A 25997-nucleotide genomic window follows, 5' to 3' on the forward strand; every position below is an offset into this window, starting at 1 on the left:
CAAAAATTAGAAACAGTATTTATTGTACCCTGTTAAATGTGGGTGCTCTCATGAGGAAAGAGTGTGCAAAAAGCCTTCCTACACCCTTGAGCTTTCACACTTACCCTAGCAGTCTCAGAATGTCCTCATTGTGTGGGAAGAAAAACAAATTCTCCCATCTTCTCCTGGGGAAATTAGGCTACTCCAATTTTATGTATGATTATTTGCTAGCCATAAACATAATCAAAATTCAATGGTTAAACAAGCTATCTCTTCCAAGACATATCTACCCAGACCTCTTGGATGAATATGATGTGGGCCTTAGGTCCACAAGTCCATATTTTTATGTACACCCCAGGATTAGATGACACCTTGTAAATCAATTGAATGTTCCCGGTTCGGATTTAAACAAGATCTCAGCATCTGATGAGTTGGTTGAAAAAGCATTTGTAAGGCGTCTTCAGTGACAGGCTCTTTAGGTGAGGAGGATTTTGGGTAGAGTCGAGAGCCAGCAGTCAACCAGTAGGTTAGCCATCTGATCACAGGTGGTTAGCTGGTCTAGAAGCTACGTATTCCATCGTGAGATCCCTTAGAGTGACAAGAGTGAATTCAAGTTTCCAAATGGCATTACCAGGTGGTTATACAAGGTAGAGGATGTCTTTAAGGCAATAGGTTCACCATGTCCATGCATAGAGCTCTGATTCCACCATTCTCCCCCCCCTCACCCCTTCAGAACTGCCAGTCCTGCCCACTGCTCCTCCTCCATGACAGTGTCCAGCATGCAGAAGCCTCAACCTTCTTCCTCACAAGTTGGGGGTGATCCAATTAAGGAACTTCATGGCAACCTCAAAGCCAAGGAAGCAGGCCTAGGGGTGGAGAAGAAGAGAGAAGCCAACAGAAATGGGACCTTTTGAAGACACCACTACGAAGCACCATGCCTGGTTGGTCATATTAGAACCAGAATCCCCTTCCTAACCCTATTCTCATTGCACATCCAGGAAGCAAGGCAAGTTGGGCCTGGTGGTACACACCTGGAATCCCAGCATTTCAGAGGCAAAGGCAGGAGGATATTGAGTTCAAGGCTAATCTGGGCTGCAGTAGTGAGTGTTAGGTAAGCCAGAGCTACCTAGTGAGAGCCTTTCTTAACCAAAACCCTGAGGAAGGGCTGGGAATGTGGCTCAGTGCTAGAGTGCTTGCCTAGCATGCATGAGGCCCTGGGTTCAATTCCTTAGTACCACATAAAGAGAAAAAGCTGGAAGTGGTGCTGTGGCTCAAGTGGTAGAGTGCTAGTTAGGCTTGAGCAAAAGCAGCTCAGGGACAGTGCCAAGTCCCTGAGTTCAAGACCCAGGATTGGCAAAAAACAAAACAAATAAAAAAAAACATTAAAAAAAAAAGCAAGTTATACTTTTTTTTTTTCCTCTGCTCCTGAGGCTTGAACTCAGGGCCCTGGGTGCTATCCCTGAGCTGCTTTTGCTCAAGGCTAGTGCTCTACACTTGAGTTGTACTTGGGGCTTTTTGGATAGTTTTTTGGAGATAAGAGTCTCCCAGACTTTCCTGCCTGGACTGGCTTTGAACCAGGATCCTCAGCTCTCAGCCTCCTGAGTGGCTAGGATTACAAGTGTGAGCCACAGGTGCCCAGCTTACTTTCTCATTCTTTTTTTTTTTTGTCGGTCATAGGGCTTGAACTCTGGGCTTAGGCGCTGTCCTTGTACTCTTCAGCTTAAGGCAAGCACTCTACTGCTTGAGCCACAGTGCCACTTCCGGTTTTCTAGTGGTTTATTAGAGATAAGAGTCTCATGGACTTTCCTGTCCAGGCTGGCTTTGAACCGTGATCCTCAGATCTCTGCCTCCTGAGTAGCTAGGATTACAGGCGTGAGCCACCGGCACCCGGCTCATTCTTTTTTTTTTTTGTCAGTTGTGGGGCTTGAACTCTGGACCTGGGGGCTGTCCCTCAGCTTTTCAGCTCAAGGCTAGCACCTGAGGCTCTACCACTTAAGGCAAGCACCTGAGGCTCTACCACTTGAGCCACAGCGCCACTTCCAGCTTTTTTCTGTTTATGTGGTACTGAGGAATCCAACCCAGGGCCCTATGCATGCAAAGGCAAGCACTCTACCACTGAGCCACTTTCTCAGCCCCCTCTCTCATTCTATTTTTTTTTTTGTCGGTCGTGGGGCTTGAACTCTGGGCCTGGGCGTTGTCCCTCAGCTCTTCAGCTCAAGGCGAGCGCTCTACCACTTGAGCTATAGCGCCACTTCCGGTTTTCTGGTGGTTTATTGGAGATAGGAGTCTCATGGTCTCTCCTGCCCGGGCTGGCTTTGAACCGCGATCCTCAGATCTCAGCCTCCTGAGTAGCTAGGATTACAGGCGTGAGCCACCAGCGCCCGGCGCCCCTCTCTCATTCTTAATGGGAAGAAAATGCATGTCCTGCAACTGCCCATTTCTGATGGCCAGGTCAAAAAAAAAAAAAAAAATCTAAGTCCCAGGTGGGAGGAGGAGGGAAAAAAAAGAAATCAAAGTTCCTGATCTCAGAGCCCCTCCAAAAGCAATCCTTCTGACAACTTCAGGAAAGCAAGCACATGATACAGCTCTGGCTGAGTCTGAGTATGAATCCCCAATGCTATGCCAGTAGCAAGCAAAATCGTGCACCTACTCTGAGTCCAGAAGGGAAAATACCCTGCTTGCCAGATACTCACTGCATTGGCTGGGAAGGCTCGGATCATCACTGCATTGAACCCTTTGTACAAGGATGTGATTCCTTCATCCCGGATCAACTCTCTGAGCACATCTCGGAAACCATTAGGATATTTTCCAGGAGGTGCTGCAAAGCAGAAGTGAATTTTGAAGGCTTCCAGAAGCTTCTAACCTGATTATGGAAACCTACATAGGAACAACTTAATAGTTTGTCTTCCTTTAGGGTGAGGGGGGGATGCACCAGAAAGAGAATACCCTAAGGTGAGGAAGTAGTTCATAGCAGATGCCAGTGGCTCACACCTATAATCCTAGCTATTAAGGAAGCTGAGATCTGAGAACTGAGGTTTGAAGCCAGCCTGAGCAGAAGAATATAAAAGTTTCTTTCTTTTTTTTTTTTAAGCGAGTCCTGGGGCTTGCACCCAGGGACCGAGCACTATTCCTGAGCCTCTTTGTGCTCAGGTCAGCACTCTATCACTTGACTCACAGTGACACTTCTGGCTTTTTCTTTCTTTTTTTTTTTTTAGGGGGCGGGAGTCCAGTCATGGGGCCTAAACTCTGGGCCTGGATGCTGTCCCTCAGCTCTTCAGCTCAAGGCTAGCGCTCTACTACTTGAACCACAATGCCACTTCTGGCTTTTTTCTTTTTGCTTATGTGGTGCTGAGGAATTGAACCTAGGGCCTCAGGCATGCAAGGCAAGCGCTCTACCACTGAGCCACCTTCCCAGCCCAACTTCTGGCTTTTTCTGAGTGGTTTATTGGAGATCAGAGTCTCACTGACTTTTTTGCTTGGGCTGGCTTCAAACTGTGATCCACAGATCTCAGCTTCCTGAGTAGCTAGATTACAGGCATGAACCACTGGGGCCCGCTACAAGAGATTTTTTTTTGGGGGGGTGGGTCGTAGGACTTGAATTCTGGGCCTGGGCACTGTCCTTCAGCTCTTCAGCTCAAGGCAAGCACTCTACCACTTGAGTCACAGCACCACTTCTGGCTTTTTCTGTTTATGTGGTGCTGAGGAATCGAACCCAGGGCCTCATGCACGCAAGGCAAGCACTCTACTGCTACTGCTGAGCCACCTTCCCAGCCCAAGAGATTCTTTTTTTTTTTTTGTCAGTCGTGGGGCTTGAACTCTGGGCCTGGGTGCTGTCCCTCAGCTCTTCAGCTCAAGGCGAGCGCTCTACCACTTGAGCTACAGCGCCACTTCCGGTTTTCTGGTGGTTTATTGGAGATAGGAGTCTCACGGTCTTTCCTGCCCGGGCTGTCTTTGAACCGCGATTCTCAGATCTCAGCCTCCTGAGTAGCTAGGATTACAGGCGTGAGCCACCAGCGCCCGGCCCAAGAGATTCTTATTTCTAGTTAACCAGTGAGAATCCAGAACCTGAAGCTTGGCTCAATTGGTAGTAAAACACAAGGACAGCAGGTATGAGCTATAGGGCCAGGAGTTCAAGTCCCAGTACTGGCATTAAAAAAAAAAAAAAAAAAGAACTAGTCTACAGACAACAGAGTTCCTCTGAGACAAAGCTGCATTTGTTACTGGTACCAAGGGGATGGAAAAGAGGGAAAAGGAGACCAGATTAGATTTTCATTTCTTTCTTTTTCTCTGTGTGTGTGTGTGTTTGTGTTTGTGTGTATATGTGCATGCGCACGTGCACATGGGCACACACACAATTGGAGATAAGAATCTCATGGACTTTCTAGAACTAGCTTTAAACTGTGCTGCTCAGATATCAGCCTCCTAAATTGCTAGGATTACAGGCATGAGCTTGGCCAGATTTGATTGATTGATTGATTTTTGCCAGTCTTGGGGCTGAACTCAGGGCCAGGGCTCTGTCTCTGAGATTCTTTTTACTCAAGACTAGTGGCTCTACCATTTGAGCTACAGCTCTACTTCTAGCCTTTTTGGTAGTTTAGTGGAGCTGAGAGTCTTACAGACTTTCCTGCCTGAGTTGGCTTCAAATCACAATCCTAAAATCTCAGCCTCCTTCAGGAGGCTAGGATGACAAGCATGAGTCACCTGTGCCCAGCCACATTTGATTTCTTCTATGACTTATTTTGTGTTTACAGTGATATAAAAACAAAACTTAGGGATTCCTAGAACACAGATTAAAACTGTGAGGGAGACAGAGGTTGGATTTTGCCATGGAGAGTATGTATTCTTCAGGATGTGAAGAGCTCTGTTCCGGGGGCTGGGAATGTGGCTTAGTGTAGAGTGCTTGCCTAGCATGCATGAAGCCCTGAGTTCCATTCCTCAGGTACCACATAAACAGAAAAGGCCAGAAGTGGTGCTGTGGCTCAAGTGATAGAGTGCTAGCGTTGAGCCAAAGAAGCTCAGAGACAATGCCCAAGCCCTGAGTTCAAGCCCCAGGACTGGCAAAACAAAAAACAGAACGAAAACAACAACAAACTCACCCGTCTGGAAGCGAGACTTGAGTACATCTGGGGGAATTGCCACAACCCAGTTGAAGATTCCTGCAACACCTCCAGCCACCAGGATACGAGGTACACTGAGCTCACTGACACTGCAGAACACCAACCACAGCCCCAGTAAGACAAAGGCTGTATAAGTGGCCTTCAGACCATCCCATCCGTAGCAGATGGGAAGGTCACTTAGAGGGAGAAACTGGCTGGAAGGAGGAGGTCCAAGGGCAAGGCTCCATTGACATGGTAGCTGCTGCTCTTTGGAGGAGGTATCATTGCACCTATTTCAAATACTCGCTCTGCTGGGCGAGGCACAGAGTAAGGTGGACCTCAGCAACTGCAAGAGGAAAGTGTAAAATGGAGCAAGGAATAAGATCTACCCAGAGGAAAGGACCACCCTCCCGTGAATGGGGAAATCAGCTTCTAAAGTTCTACTGGTGGGCTCACCTCTTCCCTTCTGGGGTAAAGATATTTTTCAGCCATTCATAGGTCATGAAATACATGCCACTGGCAGGAACATCTGTTGAAGCAAGAAAGAGGGGAATTAAAAATTTATAAAAGCCACACCAATTTCTTTCATTCTCTCATTCTTTTTTTTTTTTTTTTGCCAGTCCTGGGGCTTGAACTCGGGGACTGGACACTGTCCCTGAGCTTCTTTTTCTCAAGGCTAGTGCTCTACCACTTGAGCCACAGCGCCACTCCTGGCTTTTCTGTGTATGTGGTACTGAGGAATCGAACCCAGGGCTTCATGCATGCTAGGCAAGCACTCTACCACTAAGCCACATTCCTAGCCCTCATTCATTCATTTTTGTGCTAGTTGCTGTCCCTGATGTTTTTGTGCTCAAGGTTACCACTCTACCACTTGAGCCACAGCTCCACTTTCTTTTTCTTTTTGTCGGTCATGGGGTTTGAACTCTGGGCATAAGCGCTGTCCCTTCAGCACTTCAGCTCAAGGTGAGCACTCTACCACTTAGAGCTACAACTCCACTTCTGGTTTTCTGATGGTTTATTGGAGATAAGAGTTTCATGGAGGGCTGGGAAGGTGGCTCAGTGGTAGAGCACTTGCCTTGTATGCTCGAGGCCCTGGGTTCGATTCCTCAGCACCACATAAGCAAAAAGAAAAAAGCCGGAAGTGGTGCTGTGGCTTAAGTGGTAGAGCGCTAGCTTTGAGCTGAAGAGCTGAGGGACAGCGCCCAGGCCCAGAGTTCAGGCCCCACAATCGGACCCCAAAAAAAAAAAAGAGTTTCATGGACTTTCCTGCTCAGGCTGGCTTTGAACCATAATCCTCAGATCTCAGCCTCCTGAGTAGCTAGGATTACAGGTGTGAGCCACTGGCGCCCAGCTCCACTTTCTATTTATTTCTGTGTGCTGGTACTGGAGCTTGAATTCAGGGCCTGGGCACTGTCCCTTAACTTCTTTGCTCAAAACTGGGACTCTACCACTTGAGCCGTAGCTCTACTTCTAGTTTATTTCTTTTTCACTTCTAGTTTTTTGGTGGTTAATTGGAGATAAGAATCTCAGAGGGGCTGGAAGGTGGCTCAGTGGTAGAGTGCTTACCTTGCATGCATGAGGCCCTGGGTTCAATTCCTCAGCACCACATAAGCAGAAAAAGCTAGAAGTGGTGCTGTGGCTCAAGTGGTAGAGAGCTCAACCAAAAAAAAAAGAATCTCAGAGACTTTTCTGCCTATAATGACTTGGAACCATCCTCAGATCTCAACTTCTGGAATAGCTAGGATTACAGGCATGATCTACTGGTAGTCAGCCCCTCAGACTTCTTGTACTTAGAAGAGCTCATCTTGGCACAAGATCATTCAAAGATCCTGAGAAGGTCCAGCAATCACATCTTCTTTGTAATAATGACTTTGCAGCTATCAGAGACTGCTCAAAAATTGGCATAAGTATAAAAAGCATGTGATATCATTTTATCTTTAAAAATCCACAGCACAAGCCAGACCGTGGTGGTTCATGTCTTTAATCCTAGCTACTCAGGAGGCTGAGATCTGAGGATGGTGGTTCAAAGGCAACCCAGGCAGGAAAGTCTGTGAGGCCCTTCTTTTTTTTTTGGGGGGGGGGTCCGGTCATGGGGTCTGAACTCTGGGCCTGGACGCTGTCCCTCAGCTCTTCAGCTCAAGGCTAGCGCTATACCACTTGAGCCACAGTGCCACTTCTGGCTTTTTTTCTTTTTGCTTATGTGGTGCTGAGGAATCGAACCCAGGGCCTCAGGCATGCAAGGCAAGTGCTCTACCACTGAGCCACCTTCCCAGCCCCAGTCTGTGAGACTCTTATCTCCAATGAACCACTAGAAAACAAGAAATGGCGCTGTGGCTCAAAGTGGTAGAGTGCTAGGCTTGAGTGAAAGAGCTCAGGGACAGTGCTCAGGTTCTAAATTCAAGTCCCATGACTAATTAAAAATAGTTTCCTACATGTAGTCACCCATGATATACTCCATGGATAGCAGCCCATGGATATACTCCAAGTACCAGGATATACATTGCTGGTATTACCAGAGGTTTGCCATGTGCCGACGTGAACTGGGCAACCCAGTAAAAGACCTTTTAGTGGCAGATTCTCCTCAGGTGACCACAATTAGAAAGCCTCAAGGATTACCTCTCATTAGAGTGAGCACAGTTCCTTTGTAAAAGCCTCGGATCCCAAACTCCTGATACAGTTTCTTTGCACAGTCCATTGTGCCAGTATACTTGTTTTCCCCTGAAGATGCCTGAATCTGGAATGGATGGAAGAACATGAAATTAGAAACAACACTGAGCCAGGTGTCAGTGCCTCACAACCTCCTTCTCAGGAGGCTGAGATCTGAGGATTGCAATTCGAAGCCAGCCTGGGCAGGAAAGTCCTTGAGACTCTTAATCTCTGATTAACCACCAAAAAGTGGAGGTATAGCTCAAGTGGTACAGTGCCAGCCAAGAGTAAAAAGAGTTCAGGGACAGCATGCAGGCTTTGAGTTCAAGCCCAAGGACCAGCATTAAAATAGAAAAAAGTAAAAACATTTTATTTAAAATAACAATAATGGGACTGGGGAATGTGACTTAGTGGTAGAGTGCTTGCCTAGGGTGCATGAAGCCCTGGGTTTGATTCCTCAGTACCACTTACACAGAAAAAAACGGAAGTGGTGCTGGGGCGCAAGAGGGCTAGCCTTGAGCACAGAGAGGCTCAGGAACAGAGCCCAGACCCTAAGTTCAAGCCCCAGGACTGGGGGGGGGGGGGAACAATAAGAAGACGGGCACCTGAGTCTCATGCCTGTAGGATTGGCAAAATCCAGGGCTGCCAAAACAAAATAAAACAAAACAAACTGATATGATATAAGTGCATAAAACAACAGGCTTTCCATATATAAAACTCAAAAGTATTTTTGAGGAACATAAAAGAAGTATTAAAAAGAGAGTCATAGCCAGGAACTGGTGGCTCACATCTGTAATCCTAGCTACTCAGGAGGCTGAGATCTGAGGATCATGGGTAAGACTCCTTCCTGTTTTCTGAGGGTTAACTGGTCTTTCCTGCCTGGCTGGCTTCAAACTACGATCCTCAGATCTTAGCCTCCTGAATAGCTAGGATTACAGGTGTGAGCCACCAGTGCCCAGCTTGGTGATACCTTTTTATGTGAAGTGGCAGCCAAGGAGACTTCAGCACTTGCCAGGGATCTTGAAAGGTCCAAGGAAGGAGTGAAGACTGAGAACAATCTCATTAATTTGAAGGTGGTGGGGCAGGGTGATTCTGGCATGTAATTGAAGCTTAAGAAGCATACACTGGCCGGGCGCTGGTGGCTCACGCCTGTCATCCTAGCTACTTAGGAGGCTGAGATCTGAGGATCACGGTTCAAAGCCAGCCCCGGCAGGAGAGACTGTGAGACTCCTATCTCCAATAAACCACCAGAAAACCGGAAGTGGCGCTGTAGCTCAAGTGGTAGAGCACTCGCCTTGAGCTAAAGAGCTGAGGGACAGCGCCCAGGCCCAGAGTTCAAGTCCCACGACCGACCAAAAAAAAAAAAGAAGCATACACTGAAGCTAGGTGCGAGTGGCTCATGCCTGTAATCTTAGCTACTCAGGAGGCTGAGATCTGAGGATCTCAGTTCAAAGCCAGCCCAGGCAGGAAAGACTGTGAGACTCCTATCTCCAACAAAAACCACTAGAAAACCAGAAGTGGCGCTGTAGCTCAAGTGGTAGAGCTGAGGGACAGCGCCCAGGCCCAGAGTTCAAGCCCTATGACTTACAAAAAAAAAAAAAAGATGCACTGAGCCAGGCACCAGTGATTCATGCCTGTAATCCTAGCTACTCCCGAGGCTGACATCTTTAGATTGTAGTTCAAAGCCAGCCCAGGCAGGAAAGGCCATGAAACTCTTTATCTTCCAATAAACTTCCAGAAAATGGGAAGTGGTGCTGTGGCTCAAGTGGTAGAGTGCTCGCCTTGAGCTAGAGAGCTAAGGGCTAGCCCTCAAGCCCCGAGTTCAAGCCCCATGACTGACAAAAAAAAAAAAAGAAGAAGAAGAAGAAGAAGCATACACTGCTTAGTAAACTAAGGAAAGCTCATTGTGAATGGCAGAGTTTGTCAGCAAGTCCAATCAGATTCCAATTTGACAGGCAGCCAATAGATGAAACAGATACACTTGCCTAGCTGAAATGGAGAAGGAAGATACTGTATCCTGGCAGCACACAGGTGGTGTCTGCAAAAAAAAAAAGAAACTTGCTGCCGGTAATCACTCCTGTAATCCTAGCTACTCAGGAGGCTGAGATCTGAGGATCGAGGTTCAAAAAAGCCTCGGAAAGGCTGTGAAACTCTTATCTCCAATAAACCACCAGAAAACTGGAAGTGGCACTGTGGCTCAAGTGGTAGAGTGCTAGCCTTGAGCTGAAGTGCTGAGGGATAGTGCTCAGGCTAGAGTTCAAGCCCCATGACCAACAAAAAAAAAAGGGAACTTGCTACTTTATTTTAGACCTGTGTTTGTGTGTGTGTGTGTGTGTGTGTGTGTGTGTGTGTGTGTGTTTCTTTGTGAAGGCAGTGGCTTGTACTATGATCTAAGGTATTGTCCCCTAGTTTTTTCACTCAAGGATAACACTCTACCACTTGAACCATACTCTCACTGCCAGTTTTTGGCTGGTTAATCAGAGATAAGACTCTCACAGAATCTTTCCTACCCAAGCTGGATTTGAACTGCAATGATCAGATCTTAGTCTCCTGAGTAGCTAGGATTACAGGCATGAGCCACCAGTGTCCAACAAGAAAAAGACAACAGTTTAAAAAAAAATTGGGGGCTGGGAAGTTGGCTCAGTGGTAGAGTGCTTGCCTCCCATGCATGAGGCCCTGGGTTCGATTCCTCAGCACCACATAAGCAGAAAAAAGCTGGAAGAGGCGCTGTGGCTCAAGTGGTAGAGTGCCAGCCTTGAGCTGAAGAGCTGAGGGACAGCGCCCAAGCCCACAGTTCAAGACTCATCACACACACACACACACACACACACACACACACACACACACACACACACACACACACACACACACACACACGTACGTCCTTGGGCTAGAACTCAGGCTCTGGGTACTGACCCTGAACTTTTGTGCTCAAGGCTACCACTCTACCACTTTGAACCATGGTGCCATTTCCATCTTTTTGGTGGTTAATTGGAGGCAAGAGTCTCACAGACTTTCTTGCCCAGGCTGACTTCGAACTATGATCCTTAGATCTGAGCTTCTAAGTAGCTAGGATTAAAAGTATGAGCCAATGGAGTCTAGGACAAGAAAACTTTTTTTTTTTTGGGGGGGGTCTGGTCATGGGCCTGAACTCTGGGTCTGGGCGCTGTCCCTCAGCTCTTCAGCTCAAGGCTAGCGCTCTACCACTTGAGCCACAGCACCACTTCTGGCTTTTTTCTTTTTGCTTATGTGGTGCTGAGGAATCGAACCCAGGGCTTCATGCATGCAAGGCAAGTGCTCTATCACTGAGCCACCTTCCCAGCCCAGGACAAGAAAACTTTTAAGACACTAAGTTCTCTAGCAAAGCACAGGAAATATGGTCCAATACTCATTCCTTCAGCAAAAACCAAGCAAGGAGCTTAGATTTGCAATCTCTCTTCTCTTTTTTTTTTTGGGGGGGGGCAGTCCTGGGGCTTGAGCTCCGGACCTGGACACTGTGCCACCACTTGAACCACAGTGCCACTTTGGTTTTTCTGTGTATGTGGTACTGAGGAATTGAACCGGGGGCCTCATGCATGCAAGGCAAGCGCTCTACCACTGAGCCACCTTCCCAGCCCAAGACTTGTACTCTTATAAGGCTGTAATGCGGCATACTACTTGCTGTAGAGGTTGAATTGACTTAGGCCTTCTAGGACTTTCATCCCTAAGAGTTGGAAGCCAGCATTTTCCTACCCTGTGATATCGGTGGAGACGCCAGCCCTGGCTCCCTCACCCAGCAGTAAAAGTGCCCCACCCTCACGTGTCAACATGGACAACCTAGATCTCTCCCACCACCTAACAGTAATGAGACCACATCCTTTTCTTTCCTGCTTCCATACTGTCAGAGAAACAGGAAGTTTAAATAAAGTACAGAGTTCAACAGAATATGCAAATATTTGGGTTTAAATGGAAATATCACTAGTTTTTTTTTTTTTTTTTGGTCAATCATTGGGCTTGAACTCTGGGCCTGGGCGCTGTCCCTGAGCTCTTTAGCTCAAGGCCAGCCCTCTACCACTTGAGCCACAGCGCTACTTCTGGTTTTCTGGTATGAATTGGCTATAAGAGTCCCATGGCCTTTCCTGCCTGGGCCGGCTTTGAATTGTGATCCTTAGATCTCAGCCTCCTGAGCAGCTATGATTACAAGCTTGAGCCACCAGTGCCCAGCTCACTGGTTAGTATTATCCCCACCTTGGGTCCTCAGCTTCACCTAACCTGAGCTCCTCCCTGCCCTAGAGTTCCTGCCATATAGCTGGCCATTCCCTCTCTCCACCCACATCTACCTTGCATACTCTTACTTCTGCCTTCACTTCCTCCTCCAGACCTACCTTCCACCTGGATAAGGTTGAAGACTCCATGCTCTCTCTCTCCCGGGGAGATATGGCTCCTCTAATAAGCCTTACAATAATCTTTCTCCTGTGCCTGCCTGCCTGCCTTTGCGTGGTCCCCTGGGATGGTCGTGAAGGATTCTAATATCACTTATACTCAAAACCAGGAAGATTTCAAACTGAACAATGAAAAAAGACAAGCAATGGAAACACTATGCAGAGAAGAACCAAGCTAGGTGCCAGTGGCTCCAACCTATGAGAAAAGGCTCTTTTCTTTTCTTTTCTTTTTTTTTTGGCTGGTCTTAGGGCTTGCACTCTGAGCCTAGGTGCTGTCCCTGAGCTGCTTTTTTTTTTTTTTTTTTTGGGGGGGGGGGGTCGGTCGTGGGGCTTGAACTCTAGGCTTGGGCGCTGTCCCTGTGCTCTTCAGCTCAAGGCAAACGCTCTACCCCTTGAGCCACAGCACCACTTCTGGTTTTTTAGTGGTTTATTGGAGATACGAGTCTCACGGACTTTCCTGCCGTGGCTGACTTTGAACCGCGATCCTCAGATCTCAGCCTCCTGAGTAAACTAGGATTACAGGTGTCAGTCACAGGCGCACGGCTTGACCCTGAGCTGCTTTAGCTCTACTACTTGAGCCAAGGGTCACTTCCAACCTATTCTATGATTAATTGGAGATAAGAATCTCATGGACTTTCCTGCCCCCGTTGGCTTTGAATTGCAATCTTCAGATCTCAACCTCCTGAGTAGCTAGGATTACAGGCATGAGCCACGAGCACCAGGCTAAAAACTTCTATCAAAATAGGTTGTTTAAAAGTTCCTGCTTTGGCCTGGTGGTTAGGCTCTTGTGGCTTATTTTCTTAAGCCAGTATCTGCAAATAAGGAAGGGAAAGAGGAAATGCTTTGTGATAAAGAAGAGTTTTTGAAATGTAACATTTTTGTCTTAACTGGTTGTTCCAACATGGCAGAAGAATTAAGAAATGTCTCAAGTTGTTCAAGAAAGTAACATCTGCACTTTGCTGGCTCCTACCTATAATCCTAGCTACTGAGGAGGCTGAGATCTGAGGATCATGGTTCAAAGGCAGCCAGCTCAGGCAGGAAAGTCCATGAGATTATTATCTCCAATGAGCCACCAGAAAACCAGAAGTGGCGCTGTGGCTAGAGTGGTAGAGCACTTGCTTGGAGGTGAAGAGCTCAGGGACAGTGCCCAGGCCCAGAGCCAAAGCCCCACAATTGATAAAACAAAAAACATACACCCTCTGCTACTTTCTTTTTCTTTTTTTTTTGTTGGTCTTGGGGCTTGAACTCTGGGCCTGGGTGCTGTCCCTGAGCTCTTCAGCTCAAGGCGAGTGCTCTACCACTTGAGCCACAGTGCCACTTCCAGTTTTCTGGTGGCTCATTGGAGATAAGAGTCTCACGGTCTTTTGTGTTGTGGGCTGGCTTTGAACCACCATGTTCTTCAGATCTCAGCCTCCTGAGTAGCTAGGATTACAGACGTGAGCCACCAGCGCCCAGCTGTACTGTTACTCTTATCTCAAATGCTTTTTCCTTTTGTCAGAGATAGGGCTTGAACTCAGGACCTGGGAGCTGTCCTTGAGTCCCCCCCTCCCCTCCCCCTGCTCAAGGCTAGTGCTCTACCACCTTGAGCCATAGGTCTACTTCCAGTTTTACAGTAGTTAATTAGAGATAAGGGTCTCTTGGACCTTCCTTCCTGGGCTGGCTTCCATCCTCAATCCTCAGGTCAGCCTCCTGAGTAGTTAGGATTACAGGTATCAGCCACCAGTGCTGGTTCTCAAAGACTTTTAATAACTGCATCCTACCCTTTACGAACTAGCCAATCATGAGCAGATTATGAACCTGAGCTCAGCCAATATGAGCAGAGAGGCAGGGCCTGTTGTGTTAGGGATCAGAAGGGAGCTGCCTAACTGTTCTGTGTGCTTGCTTGTCAGATTTTTGGCTGACGGTCACCCTTCACAGAAGTAAACTTTGCCTTGCTGAGTCCCTTTCAAGATGGTTTCCTTATTTCTAAACAATACCCTAACATCCTGAGCTGTTTCTAAAATGCCTGTAAATATTAGCTACTCAGGAGGCTAAGATCTCAAGCATCAAAGTTTAAAGCCATCCTAGGCAGAAAAGTCCAGGAGATGCTTATATACAATTAACCAGAAAAAAGATAGAAGTGGAGCTGTGGGTCAAGAGGTAGGGCACTAGCCTTGAGCAAAAATAAAAACAAAGAGACTGGGAATGTGGCTTAGTGGTAGAGTGCCTGCCTAGCATGCATGAAGCCCTAGGTTCGATTCCTCAGTACCACATAAACAGGAAAAAAAAAAAAAAAAAGGCCAAAAGTGGCATGGTGGCTCAAGTGGTAGAGTGCTAGCCTTGAAAAAAAAAGCTCAGGGACAGCGCCCAGGCCCTGAGTTCAAGCCCTAGGACTGGCAATCAATCAATCAATCAATCAAAATTAAAACCAAGTGCCTATATTCCTAACTATTCAGGAAGCTGACATGTGAAGATCATAGTTTGAAGCTAGCCCAGGCAGGAAAGTCCATGAGACTCTTATCACAATAAACTACTGAGAAAAAGCCAGAAGTCATGTGGTTCATATGGTAGAGTAGCTAGCATCCAGGCCTAGAGTTCAAGCCCCAGGACCAGGAAAAACAAAAACAAAATCAACGTTAAGAATGCAACTACTATTCTGCCTAGCAACCATATTATTAGACAATTACCTCAGAAAAAAATGACATTCTCTTACATAAATCTCTGAATATTTATAACATCTTTATTCATAATAACTCAAACTAAAAAGAACACAGATGTCCTTCAAACAATAAATGGTTAAAATGCAGTACATCCAAGCCACAAATACAACTCAGCAGGAAAACAAAAATGAATGAACTATTCATATATGCATCAATCTGAATGAAATCTCCAGAAAATTAGGCTGTTAAAAAAAAAAAGGCAATCTGAAAGTTTCCACATTGGAGTCTGGGTCCTTTCTCTGAGCTTTTTGACTCAAGGCTAGCACTCTACTACTTTGAGCCACAGCTCCACTTTTGGTTTTCTGATGCTTCATTGGAAATAAAAGTCTTAGGCACTTTCCTGCCCTGGCTGGCTTTGAACTGTGATCCTCAGATCTCAGCCTCCTGAGTAGTTAGGATCACAGGCATGAAGCTATCAGCACCTAGTCATTTAAATATTCTTGAAATGGCAAAATTATAGAATGGAATATATTGCAAGACATTAGGCTTTGAGATATGCCAAACTCAGGCAAGAGCAGCCTCCCACACCTCTGATGAAACATGACACACCTTTTAGTTTACAAAGTAATTAGTGGATAGGTCTGAGCTGATGCCTCATGTGATAGTTTGTTAATTTGCTACACTATTACACACACACACACACACACACACACACACACACACACAATTTATTTATTTATTTGCCAGTACTGGGGTTTGAACTCAGGGCCTGGGGCACTGTCCCTGAGCTTCTTTGGCTCAAGGCAAGCACTCTACCCCTTGAGCCACAGCACCACTTCTGGCCTTTTCTGTTTATGTGGTACTGAGGAATTGAACCCAAGCTAGCCAAGCACTCTACCACTAAGCCACATTCCCAGCCCACTATGATATTTCTTGATTCTATTGCTATTGCTTCTGTGTTCCTGAAACCCTTGTTTTGTACAACACTAACTAACCTAAAGCCAGTATTAAGGGTTGAAAGGCCATTAAAATACACACAAAATTCTATACTGAATAGAAAAAGCTTGCTTCCTCTTCCCAATCCCACCCTTACCTGTAATAAGCACTTGATTCGTTCCCCAGGGGTCATGATTCCTGTGGTGAACACACCAGATAACATTCCAGCTGCAAACAGCTGGGGATAGCTGCATGAAAAAAAAACACACACACATATACACAAAAACAAATATCGTGATTATCCACCAAGGACAGAGGTAACTCCAACAGAGATGATTTTGGACTTGGATTGAAAAGAAATATAGGGCTGGGAAGGTGGTTCAGTGGTAGAGTACTTGGCTTACATGCATGAGGCCCTGGGTCCGATTCCTCAGCATCACATAAACAGAAAAAGCCAGATGTGATGCTGTGGCTCAAGTGGTAGAGCACTAGCCTTGAGCTGAAGAGCTAGGGGACAGCGCCCAGGCCCAGGCCCCATGACCAACAAAAAAATAAACAAATAAATAAATAAATGAGAAACATTAGAGCAAGACATGGTTTTTTACCCTTGAGCCTGCTGTATTCCATCATTATGAACAAGTTGTTATCCTTCTAAGAGCCTTGTTTATCTGCAGAATGCTAGGTTACTGGGGGAAAGCCAGTAACCTAAGATCTTGAATGAGTTCCCCTCCAATCTAACTTCTCTTGCCCTACCATGGGCCTGAGAATATTCTCAGCCAAGACTCAAGCAGGACAGCTTCAAGGTCAGCCATCTCTATGGGCAGAGGCTGGTTGCCACTTGCAAGGACTATGCCTTATAATGCTGAGAAAAAGCCAGACACCAGTGGCTCACATGTGTAAATCCTAGATACTCAGGAGACTGAGATCTGAGTAGTGTGATTCAAAGCTAGCCTAGGCAGGAAATCCTGTGAAACTTTTTTTTTTGCCAGTCCTGGGTCTTGATACAGAGCCTGGGCATTGTCCCTGAGCTTCTTTTGCTTAAGGCTAACACGCTACCACTTGAGCCTTGGTGCCACTTCTAGCTTTTTCTACTGATGTGGTACTGAGGAATCGAACCCAGGGTTCATGCATGCTAGGCAAGCACTCTACCATTAAGCCACATTCCCAGCCCCTGTATTCATTATTTCAATCAGATCCCCATGACTTAGCAAATAGAGTTGACAAACCTCACAAACTGGTTTGGATGTGTGAGGACTCTGATAACTAAGTCTTCAAGCCAGACTCATCCAAAAGGAGTCGAATATACAAAGGTCAAAGTTGCCAAATGGATGTATGGAATGTCGTCATTGTTTTTTTGCTTTAGATAGGACACCAGGATTTTTGTTTTGTTTTGTTTTTGTGACTTAAACTCAGGGCCTAGAGAATGTCCTTGAGCTTATTTGGCTCAAGGCCTAGCATTCTACCACTTGAACCATGGTACCAATTCCAGCATTTTTTTTTTTTGGGGGGGGGGGGGTGTCAGTCATAGGTCTTGAACTGAGGGTGCTGTCCCTGAGCTCTTTTGCTCAAGGCTACTAGTCTAGCACTTATGAGTCCCAGTGCCACTTCTGGTGGTAATTTGGGGATAAGAGTCTCATGGACTTTCCTGCCTGGGTTGGCTTTGAACAACGATCTTCAGATCTCGGTCTCTGGGATTATAGGCATGGGCCACTGGTGCCTGGCCAGAGAACACCAGTTTTGTGGGTTTTTTTTTTTTTTTTTGCCAGTCCTGGGGCTTGAACTCAGTGCCTGGGCACTATCACTGAGCTGCTTCTGTTCAAGGTTAGAACTTGAGCCACAGTGCCACTTCCGGCTTTTTCTGTGTATGTGGTACTGAGGAATTGAGCCCAGGGCTTCATGCATGCTGAGCAAGCACTCTGCCACTAAGCCACAATCTCAGCCCCCCCTGTACTCTTCCCAAGGAGGGAACATTAGCTATCTCAGTTACATAGGCTGACTATTAAATAATCAAGACATACACAGCCAGCTTCACACTGCTTATCCCCAAAAGGAGTCTTCTCAACAGCTAAATTGACCCCTATGAAACCAGTAAGTGCTCTTCTTGCCAGGATGTCTAACCTTAGGTTGGGCACATTTAAAGTTCTGGGACTGGAGATTTTTTTTTTTGGGGGGGGGGGGGGGGAATCAGTTGTGGAGCTTCAACTCAGGGCCTGGGTGCTGTCCCTGAGTCTCTTTGTGCTCAAGAGTAGCACTCAATGACTTGAATCACAGCACCACTTCTGTGTTGTTGTTGTTATTATTTTTTTTGCCAGTCTTGGGGCCTGAACTCTGGGCCTGGGCACTGTCCCTCAGTTCTTCAGCTCAAGGCTAGTGCCCTACCACTTGAGCTACAGCGCCACTTCCAGCTTTTTCTGCTTATGTGATGCTGAGGAATTGAACTCAGGGCTTCATGCATGCTAGACAAGCACTCTACCACTGAGCCACATTCCCAGCCCCAAGTAAGATACTTCTTTCACGTGAAACTCAGCTCTAGGGGCCAAAGGCACTTTTACTGCCAGTTTGTCAATGTTATTTCCCTTTAACTATGTCATAACACCAAAGAGAACAGCACTGGGTGCCCCAGGCCGATGAATACTCACTTGAGCACATCTTCTGGGGATTTCTGCTGTAGTCTCTTCCCCAAACCAAACCCAAAGAAGCACACAGCAAACATGGGGGTGACCCCAATGATGGGTGCAGCCATACCCCGGTAGAGTCCTGTGATGCCCTGTAAGAAACCATAAAAGCAGAATCTGTATACAACCACCACCACCCTTAATGGTGTGTGTGTGTGTGTGTGTGCGCGTGCGTGCGTGTGTGCGTGCGTGTGTGTGTGTGTGTGTGTGTGTGTGTGTGTGTGTGCGTGTGCTGGTTCTTCTAGGGCTTGAATTCAAGGCCTGGGCACTGTCCCTGAGCCTTTTTTCTCAAGGCTAGCAGTCTACCTCTAGCACAGTTTCACTTCTAGCTTTGTTGGTGATTAATTGGAGATAAAAAGGCTCAGGGACTTGACTGCCCAGAGTGGTTTCGAACCATGATCCTCAGATCTCAGATTAGGATTGAACTCATGGGCTTAAGGAAAATCAGGCTTTAGCTTCCTAAGAAACTAGGGCTACAAACATGTGTCACTGTACCCGTTTTAAGAAGTGGGAAGCCGCGTGCCGGTGGCTCATGCCTGTAATCCCAACTACTCAGGAGGCTGAGATCTGAAGATCTCAGTTCAAAGCCAGCCTGGGCAGGAAAGTCTGTTGAGATTCTGATCTCCAATCAACCACCAGAAAACCAGAAGTGCCACTGTGGATCAAGCAGTAGAGCACTCGCCTTGAGCTGAAGAGCACAGGGACAGTGCCTAAGCCCAGAGTTCAAGCCTCATGACCAACAAAAACAAAAACAAGAATTGGTCTTATAGTCGGGCACTGGTGGCTCATGCTTGTAATCCTAGCTATTCAAGAGGCTGAGATCTGAGGATCACGGTTCAAAGCTAGCCCAGGCAGGAAAAGTCTATGAGACACTTATCTCCAATTAACTACCAGAAAACTGCAAGTGGCACTGTGGTTCAAAGTGGTAGAGCTCTTGCTTTGAGCTGAAGAGCTGAGGGAGAGCATCCAGGCCCAGAGTTCAAGCCCCATGACCAACCAAAAAAAAAAAAAGAAGAAGAAAGAAAAGGGATTGGCTCAAGTGGTAGAGCACTTGCCTAGCACAGCAGAGTCTCAGGATTCCATCCTCAGTACTAAAACAAATAAATCAGTAGCTAGAATTATCAAACTCTAGGACAGATAGCGATAGAAAGATACAGGGTAGCAGTGAGTACCCTGTAGAAAAGCTAAAACCCCAGCAGATTTACACAAAATTGTCATATCCCTCGGGAGTAAGCATATTAAATAAAACCTCTGAATATGGACCTCTGAGTAAGATTCAATAGATACAATACCTCTACTTTTTTTCTTTTGCTAGTCCTGGGGCTTGAACTCAGGACCTGGGCACTGTCCCTGAACTTCTTTTGCTCAAGATGAACACTCTACTACTACTTGCACCACAGTGCCACTTCCAGCTTTTTCTGTTTATGTGGTACTGAGGAATTGAGCTTCATGCATACTAGGCAAGCAGTCTACCACTAAGCCACATTCCCAGGCCCTAGATACCATACCTCTTTTATAAGAGTCTTTCGGAAACAGTCAAAGGTGCCAGAGTACATGGGAGGCTGTCCAGGTAAACTTGGTGGTTGTGTCTGCAGCCGGACCTGAAACCAGAAAGAAGTTAAAATAAATCAGCTTATAGACTCAGAACTGCCAGTAACAGTCCATCTGTCTGTCAAATTAAACGGGAAATTTTGTACCTTAAAGCTTATAGATTTAGACTTAGCTCACTGGTACTGGTACTTCATTCTATTTTTTAATTGACAAATAATATCCCTTTGTACACTCTATTTTGTATATCTATGTATCAGTTGATCATGATCACACGGTGATTTCAGGAGGAACTGAATCAGTAGAAAATATGTATCCTGGGGCTGGGAAGATGGCTCAGTGGTAGAGTGCTTGCCTTGCATGCATGAGGCTCTGGGTTCAAGCCAGAACTGGTTAAAGAAAAAATCAGCTCATGGGAAGTATGGAAGATGAGAAATCCCAATATCTGCAGTCAGCAATCTAGGAGACCATAAAAGAGCTAATTTCAGTTTAAGGCACACAAAAAAGAGATTGATATTTCAGTTTTAACAGGAAGGTAGGACAAGTTCCCTTATAAGTCTAAGGAATGTCAGCCTTTTCTTCTATACCAGTCTATACAGGTCCAATAGGTTTTAAGTAAGCTTCCACTGATTCAAATATTTGACATATAAAGCTAAGTGTCACAGGTAATTCTAAATGGCAACTAAAATGTCAATTCTAAACTGCTTTTTTTTGAAAGTCCTGGGGCTTGAACCTCTGGAACTGGGCACAGTCCCTAAGCTTCTTTTGCTCAAGGCAAGTGCTCTACTACTTGAGCCACACCACCACTTCTGGATTTTGTGTTTCTTTTGAGTAGTGTACTGGAGATTAGAGTCTCATGGAGTCTCCTGCCTGGCCTGGCTCAGAATGGCAATCCTTAGATCTAAGCCCCATGAGTAGCTAGGATTACAGGCAGGAGCCATGGGCACCTGGTTGAATATTGTTTCATGTGCTCATTTTATTTTATTTTTCCTGTTGGTCATGGGGCTTGGGCACTGTCCCTGTGCTCTTCAGCTCAAGCATTTCCGGTTTTCTAGTGGCTTTTATTGGAAAGTCTCAGGGACTTTCCTGCCCGGGCTGGCTTTGAACCATGATCCTCAGATCTCAGCCTCCTGAGAAGCTAGGATTTTAGGTGTGAGCCACAGCACCTGGCTCATGTGCTCATTTGTATTTTCCTCCTTCTCCTCCTCCTGCTCCTCCTCCTTCTTCTTCCTCCTCCTCCTCCTCCCTCTTCTTCTTTTTGTTGGTTGTGAGGCCTGGGAGCTGTCCCTCAGCTCTTTAGTTCAAGACTAGGGCTCTACCACTTGAGCCACAGTGCCACTTCTGGCTTTTTCTGCTTATGTGGTCCTGAGGAATCAAACCCAGGGCCTCATGCATGCAAGGCAAACACCACTCTACCATTGAGCCACCTTCCTAGCCCTTTTTTTTTTTTTTGACAGTCCTGGGGCTTGAACTCATAGCCTGGGCACTGTCCCTGAGCTTCATTTGCTCAAGGCTAGTATGCTACCACTTGAGCCACAGCACCACTTCCAGCTTTTTCTGTTTATGTGGTGCTAAGGAATTGAACCCAGGGCTTCATGCATGCTAAGTAAACACTCTACCAGTAAGCCAACTTCCCAGCCTGTATATCTTCTTTAGAGAAAGTTCTATTTAGATCCTTTGTTACTAAGTTTTTGTTTGTTTTATTGTCAGTTGTAGGGCCTGAATTCTGGGCCTGGGTGCTGTCCCTCAGCTCTTCAGCTTGAGCCACAGTGCCTTTTCCGGCTATTTCTATTTATGTGGTGCTGAGGAATCGAACCCAGGGCCTCATGCATGGGAGGCAAGCACTCTACCACTGAGCCACCTTCCCAGCCCTCGTATTTTTTTTATATCTTCTAGATGCCTGTTAATTTATTAAATATAATCTCATGCAAGATTCTGAACCAGATCATACATTCAAGGTGTTTCCTAAAACTTGACTCAAAAAGATTGTGAGAGTAAAAAAAAAAAAAAAGATTGTGAGAGTTAATGAATGTTTCTTGTTTTAACCCACCAAGTCTTAGGGAAAATTGTTATATTGTAATTGATAACTGATCTGAAGTTTTTTCTTCTACAATATTTTCCTGGATGTATTTCCTGCATCCTGTTCTTCAGCTTCAAATCTTTCTGAAGATTGCCATTATACTAACTTTTCCAAAACACCTTTTTCAATACATTGTTCCTTTATTTTCTGGTCCTGGGGCTTGAACTCAGCGCTTGGGTACTGTCCCTTAGCCTTTTTGCTTAAAGTTAGGGTTCTACCATTAGAGCCACATCTCCACGTCTGGCTTTTTGGTGATAAATTGGATATAAAGGGTTTTGTGGAGCTTTGTGTCCAGCCTGGCTTTGAACCTTGATTCTCATACCTCAGTCTCCCAAATAGCTAGGATTACAGGTATAAGCCACTGGTACCTGACTCTGTCTGAGACTTAAAAAAATGATGTTTGATGATGATGATGATGATGATTATTTTGTCGGTCATGGGGCCTGAACTCTGGGCCTGAGTGCTGTTCCTAGCTCAAGGCTAGCCCTCTATCACTTGCGCCACAGTGCCACTTCCGACTTTCTGCTTATGTGGTACTGAGGAATTGAACTCAGAGCCTCATGAATGCAAGGCAAGCATTCTACCACTGAGCCACCTTTCCAGCCCATGTTTGATTATTTTTCGAGACACAGTTTTACTATGCAGCTGATGTTGGCCTCAAACTCATGATCTCCTTGGCTGAGCCTCTCAAGTGTTGGGACTACAGTTGCACCATTATCCTTGCCCCCTCCCTGCCTTTTTTTTTTTTTGTCAGTCCTGGGGCTTGAACTCTGGGCCTGAGCTTCTTTTGGCTCCAGTCTAGCACTCTACCACTTGAGCCATAGCGCCACTTCTGGCTTTTTCTGTGTATATGGTACTGAGGAATAGAACTCAGGGCTTCATGCATACTAGGCAAGCACTCTACCACTAAGCCACATTCCCAGCCCTCCTCCCTCCTCCCCAAGCTGGTCTTATTTTATATTCTGATTCTGTACTTGCCAGCCCATACTTGTCCTGACTCCAATTAATCGTGTTAAGAGACTTAATCTTTAAGTATAACAGTGTTGGGAGGTGAGCTTTATTGGAGGTATTTAGTTCATAAGGGTTCTGCCTTCATAAATGAGTTAATACCAGTTATAAAAAGGCTTAAGATTTGAGTTTGATCTCTTGCTCTTCCATCTTTCACCATAAGATGACACAGCAGGATGGGCCTGGCTAGATATAGGCCTATGGACTTTGGACTTTCCAAACCTCTAGAACTATAAAAAAATAAATCTCTGTTCATCACCTACCAGTTTCAGGCATTCTGTAATAGCAGCACATGCCAAACTGTGTAAATCTCCTTATTCTTCTATTCAGAATTCAACCACCCCTTCAATTCTTGCCTAATATCACCTTCCATAAGGTCCCGCCCCTCAAGTTCCCAATTCTGTAGTGTTTCAGGACCACAGCTCCTTTGCCTTGAACTCTTTCTTTCTTTCTTTTTTTTTTTTTTGTCAGTCGTGGGGCTTGAACTCTGGGCCTAGGCACTGTCCCTTAGCTCTTCAGCTCAAGGCTAGCACTCTACCACTTGAGCCACAGTACCACTTCTGGCCTTTCCTGCTTATGTGGTGCTGAGAAATCAAAACCAGGGCCTCTTGCATGCAAGGGAAGTACTCTACCACTGAGCCACCTTTCCAGTCCTGTGCCTTGAACTTTTGAAAAGTACCTTCAAGGTCAGACTTTATTTGGGGGCCTGCCTAGTTTCCTGAGGTCAAAAGGGCTGCAGTCAGTAATCTTCAGTTTTGATGTAGACTACACAGTGTTTCTCTGAGTTGTCACAATGCCAGCAGATATTTTCAGTCATTTATAATTTGGTACACAGGTCACTGGGCCTTTCCTGAGGGTAAAACCAAGGACAAGAGGATATAAAAGTAGGAGCAGAATTTATATAAGGCTCAAATAAGGGTCTGGGAATGTGGCTTAGTGGTAGAGTGTTTGCCTAGCATGCATGAGGCCCTGGATTCAATTCCTGAGTACCACATAAACAACAACAAAAAATACATATACACACATACAAATTCTCAAATAAGGGGCTTTGGTTTTCATTTTTCTTTTTTAAAGCCTCAGATGCTGAGCGCTAACGAGATCTCTACCTCTATGGACTGAGGGCAGAAATAGAGGTCAATTGCTCTTTACTAGAAGTACTAATATACACATAGCATGTACCATCTGCAAAACACTGATTGCATGTTGCCCAATGTCCTGACCCAGGTGCTTTAATCTTTGCTCTTGCTATAGAATGAACCCAGTATGAGTTCTACCTCAAGGCATTTTCTCCCTTAAATGAAAGGCATCAAAGGAGACTGTTGCCCAAGCCTGCCAAGAGGGAAAAAAAAAAAAACAACTATGAAACTATTTTTCTGCAGAGCAACTGGATCCAGTATCTTATGTATTTTTTCAAGTCTGTATCCAGAGACAGGATAGAAATCTATAACGAAGCATCAAATGCAAAAGTCAGAGGACATGGACTTTGGTCTCCAGCAAGCTGTGGCTGAAAGTGTTTTGAGGGGAAGAGTGGAGGAGTGAGGTAAGAAAGATCAAGGAAAGAGCCCTGTTGAATTTCCTCTCTCCCATAGAGAGGTTTGACCCTGGGAGACTTCATCTGGGAGTTGTGAACATGAGGCTGGCCTCAGGTAAAGCTGGGCATCTGCTTTTCTTGGAAAGAACTCAGTCCAGTCCCTAAGGATATTTTTGCTTCATACAGGGATCCTGTATGTAATAGACTTTTCAGGCTACCATGGGGTGATCTAGGCTGAAAATGGCCAAGTGCCTTGGACAGGGAAAGGAGAGGGAGAGGGAGACAGAGAGAGAGAGAGGGCGGGAGAGAGGGAAGGAGGAGGGAGAGAGGGAGGAGGGGAAGGAGGGAGGGAGGGAGAGAGAGAGAAAGTTGGCAATGAGATATTGGTCCTAGACAAGTATCTCAGATTATGTCATCTCTGTCTTTGTCTTCCTGGGGCAAGTTTTTACTGGGGGCCGGTTTCAACCTTTAGGATAAAATGTTAGGAATCCGCCGGAATCAGAGCTCTGGGGAGAGACACATTTCCTTGCCCCGACTGTGGGCCACAGCAATAGGAGCTTTGCTGTGGTGGTTTAAGGACTCCCCCACTTGGCACTGGGTGGTTTTTTGAGGCGCCAGCGACAGCTTCTACCCAAATCCTTGAAAGAGTGACTGTCTAGATTGGTTTTTAAATTTGTGATCCAGGGGGAACTCGAATCCAGACTCCGCGCTCACGTGTGTTAAGACACTTTCCCAACACTCCTTAGGTTTCTTATCGAATCTTATATACCCCCCCATTCTGTCCAGAGCCCACGTCTGGCGGGAAGGACCCTGATTTCCGGGCCTCCTCCCCGAGCCCGCATCCCACACCCTAGCGCACCTTGACCGTGTCCAGAGGGTGCCCCACGAACACCAGGCACACGCCGCCAAAGCCGCCGGCCAACAGGTTCTTGAGCGGGCTGATGGGTTTCGGCTCCTTTGCCATGGTCTGTCGTCTTGACAGTCGGCCTGTCAGTTCCCGGGCGGTCTTGCTCGGGTGCCCAGCAGCACCTCTGGCACCGCCGACCTTTCGCCTACTTTAGGGTAGGCGGGGCCATGAGCCCGGGGCAGGTCGGGAGGAGGGACCTAGTGGGCCGCCCAGCCCGGGCTTCCGCCGCGGGAGCCGCTTCCGGCCTCGGCCCCGCCCCGATGGGCGTGGCCATCCCTCCCTCCCTGTGAGGGCGGGGCTCGCATGTGCCAGGGCCTGAGGATTGAAGTCCTCCTCCTGCAGGAGATCATCTTGCAGTTTAAATGTTTCTTCTCTCTTGGGGTTTCCTACGCTCCCGTGCACTCCACAGAGGTCAGTCGCACCCCGTTGTCTCCCAGGCGCCTTTCTAAGTGCTGTAGGCCCACTTTGGAAATACAGCTCATAGACCATAACTATGATACATGAAAAAAAGAAAATGCAGTGTATGAAATA

General features: G+C 46.4%; 1 protein-coding gene across 1 annotated transcript; it reads right to left on the reverse strand.

Annotated features, from left to right (window-relative positions):
- On the reverse strand, positions 1 to 25659 carry Slc25a20 (solute carrier family 25 member 20). The gene is made up of 9 exons (XM_042665934.1): positions 25419 to 25659; positions 19901 to 19993; positions 18357 to 18484; positions 15875 to 15965; positions 7692 to 7809; positions 5532 to 5604; positions 5076 to 5185; positions 2673 to 2797; positions 1 to 845 (listed from the first exon to the last, which is right to left on the reverse strand). Exons 1-9 carry the CDS (start codon positions 25521 to 25523, stop codon positions 783 to 785), a joined length of 906 nt encoding a protein of 301 aa, XP_042521868.1. The 5' UTR covers positions 25524 to 25659; the 3' UTR covers positions 1 to 782.
- Between the last annotated feature and the right edge of the window lie 338 nt (positions 25660 to 25997).

This window comes from Dipodomys spectabilis, unplaced genomic scaffold, assembly GCF_019054845.1.
Source record: "Dipodomys spectabilis isolate Male_0828 unplaced genomic scaffold, ASM1905484v1 ptg000360l, whole genome shotgun sequence".
Lineage (NCBI taxonomy): Eukaryota > Metazoa > Chordata > Mammalia > Rodentia > Heteromyidae > Dipodomys > Dipodomys spectabilis.

Coding starts and splice junctions, on each gene's coding strand:
- Slc25a20 (XM_042665934.1), bottom strand. CDS start 25,523: ATGGCAAAGGAGCCGAAACCCATCAGCCCGCTCAAGAACCTGTTGGCC. Junction 15,966..18,356: donor TCCCCAGAAGATGTGCTCAA/GTGAGTATTCAT, acceptor TTTTTCATGCAG/CTATCCCCAGCTGTTTGCAG. Junction 846..2,672: donor GAGCCTTCCCAGCCAATGCA/GTGAGTATCTGG, acceptor CTCCACCCCTAG/GCCTGCTTCCTTGGCTTTGA.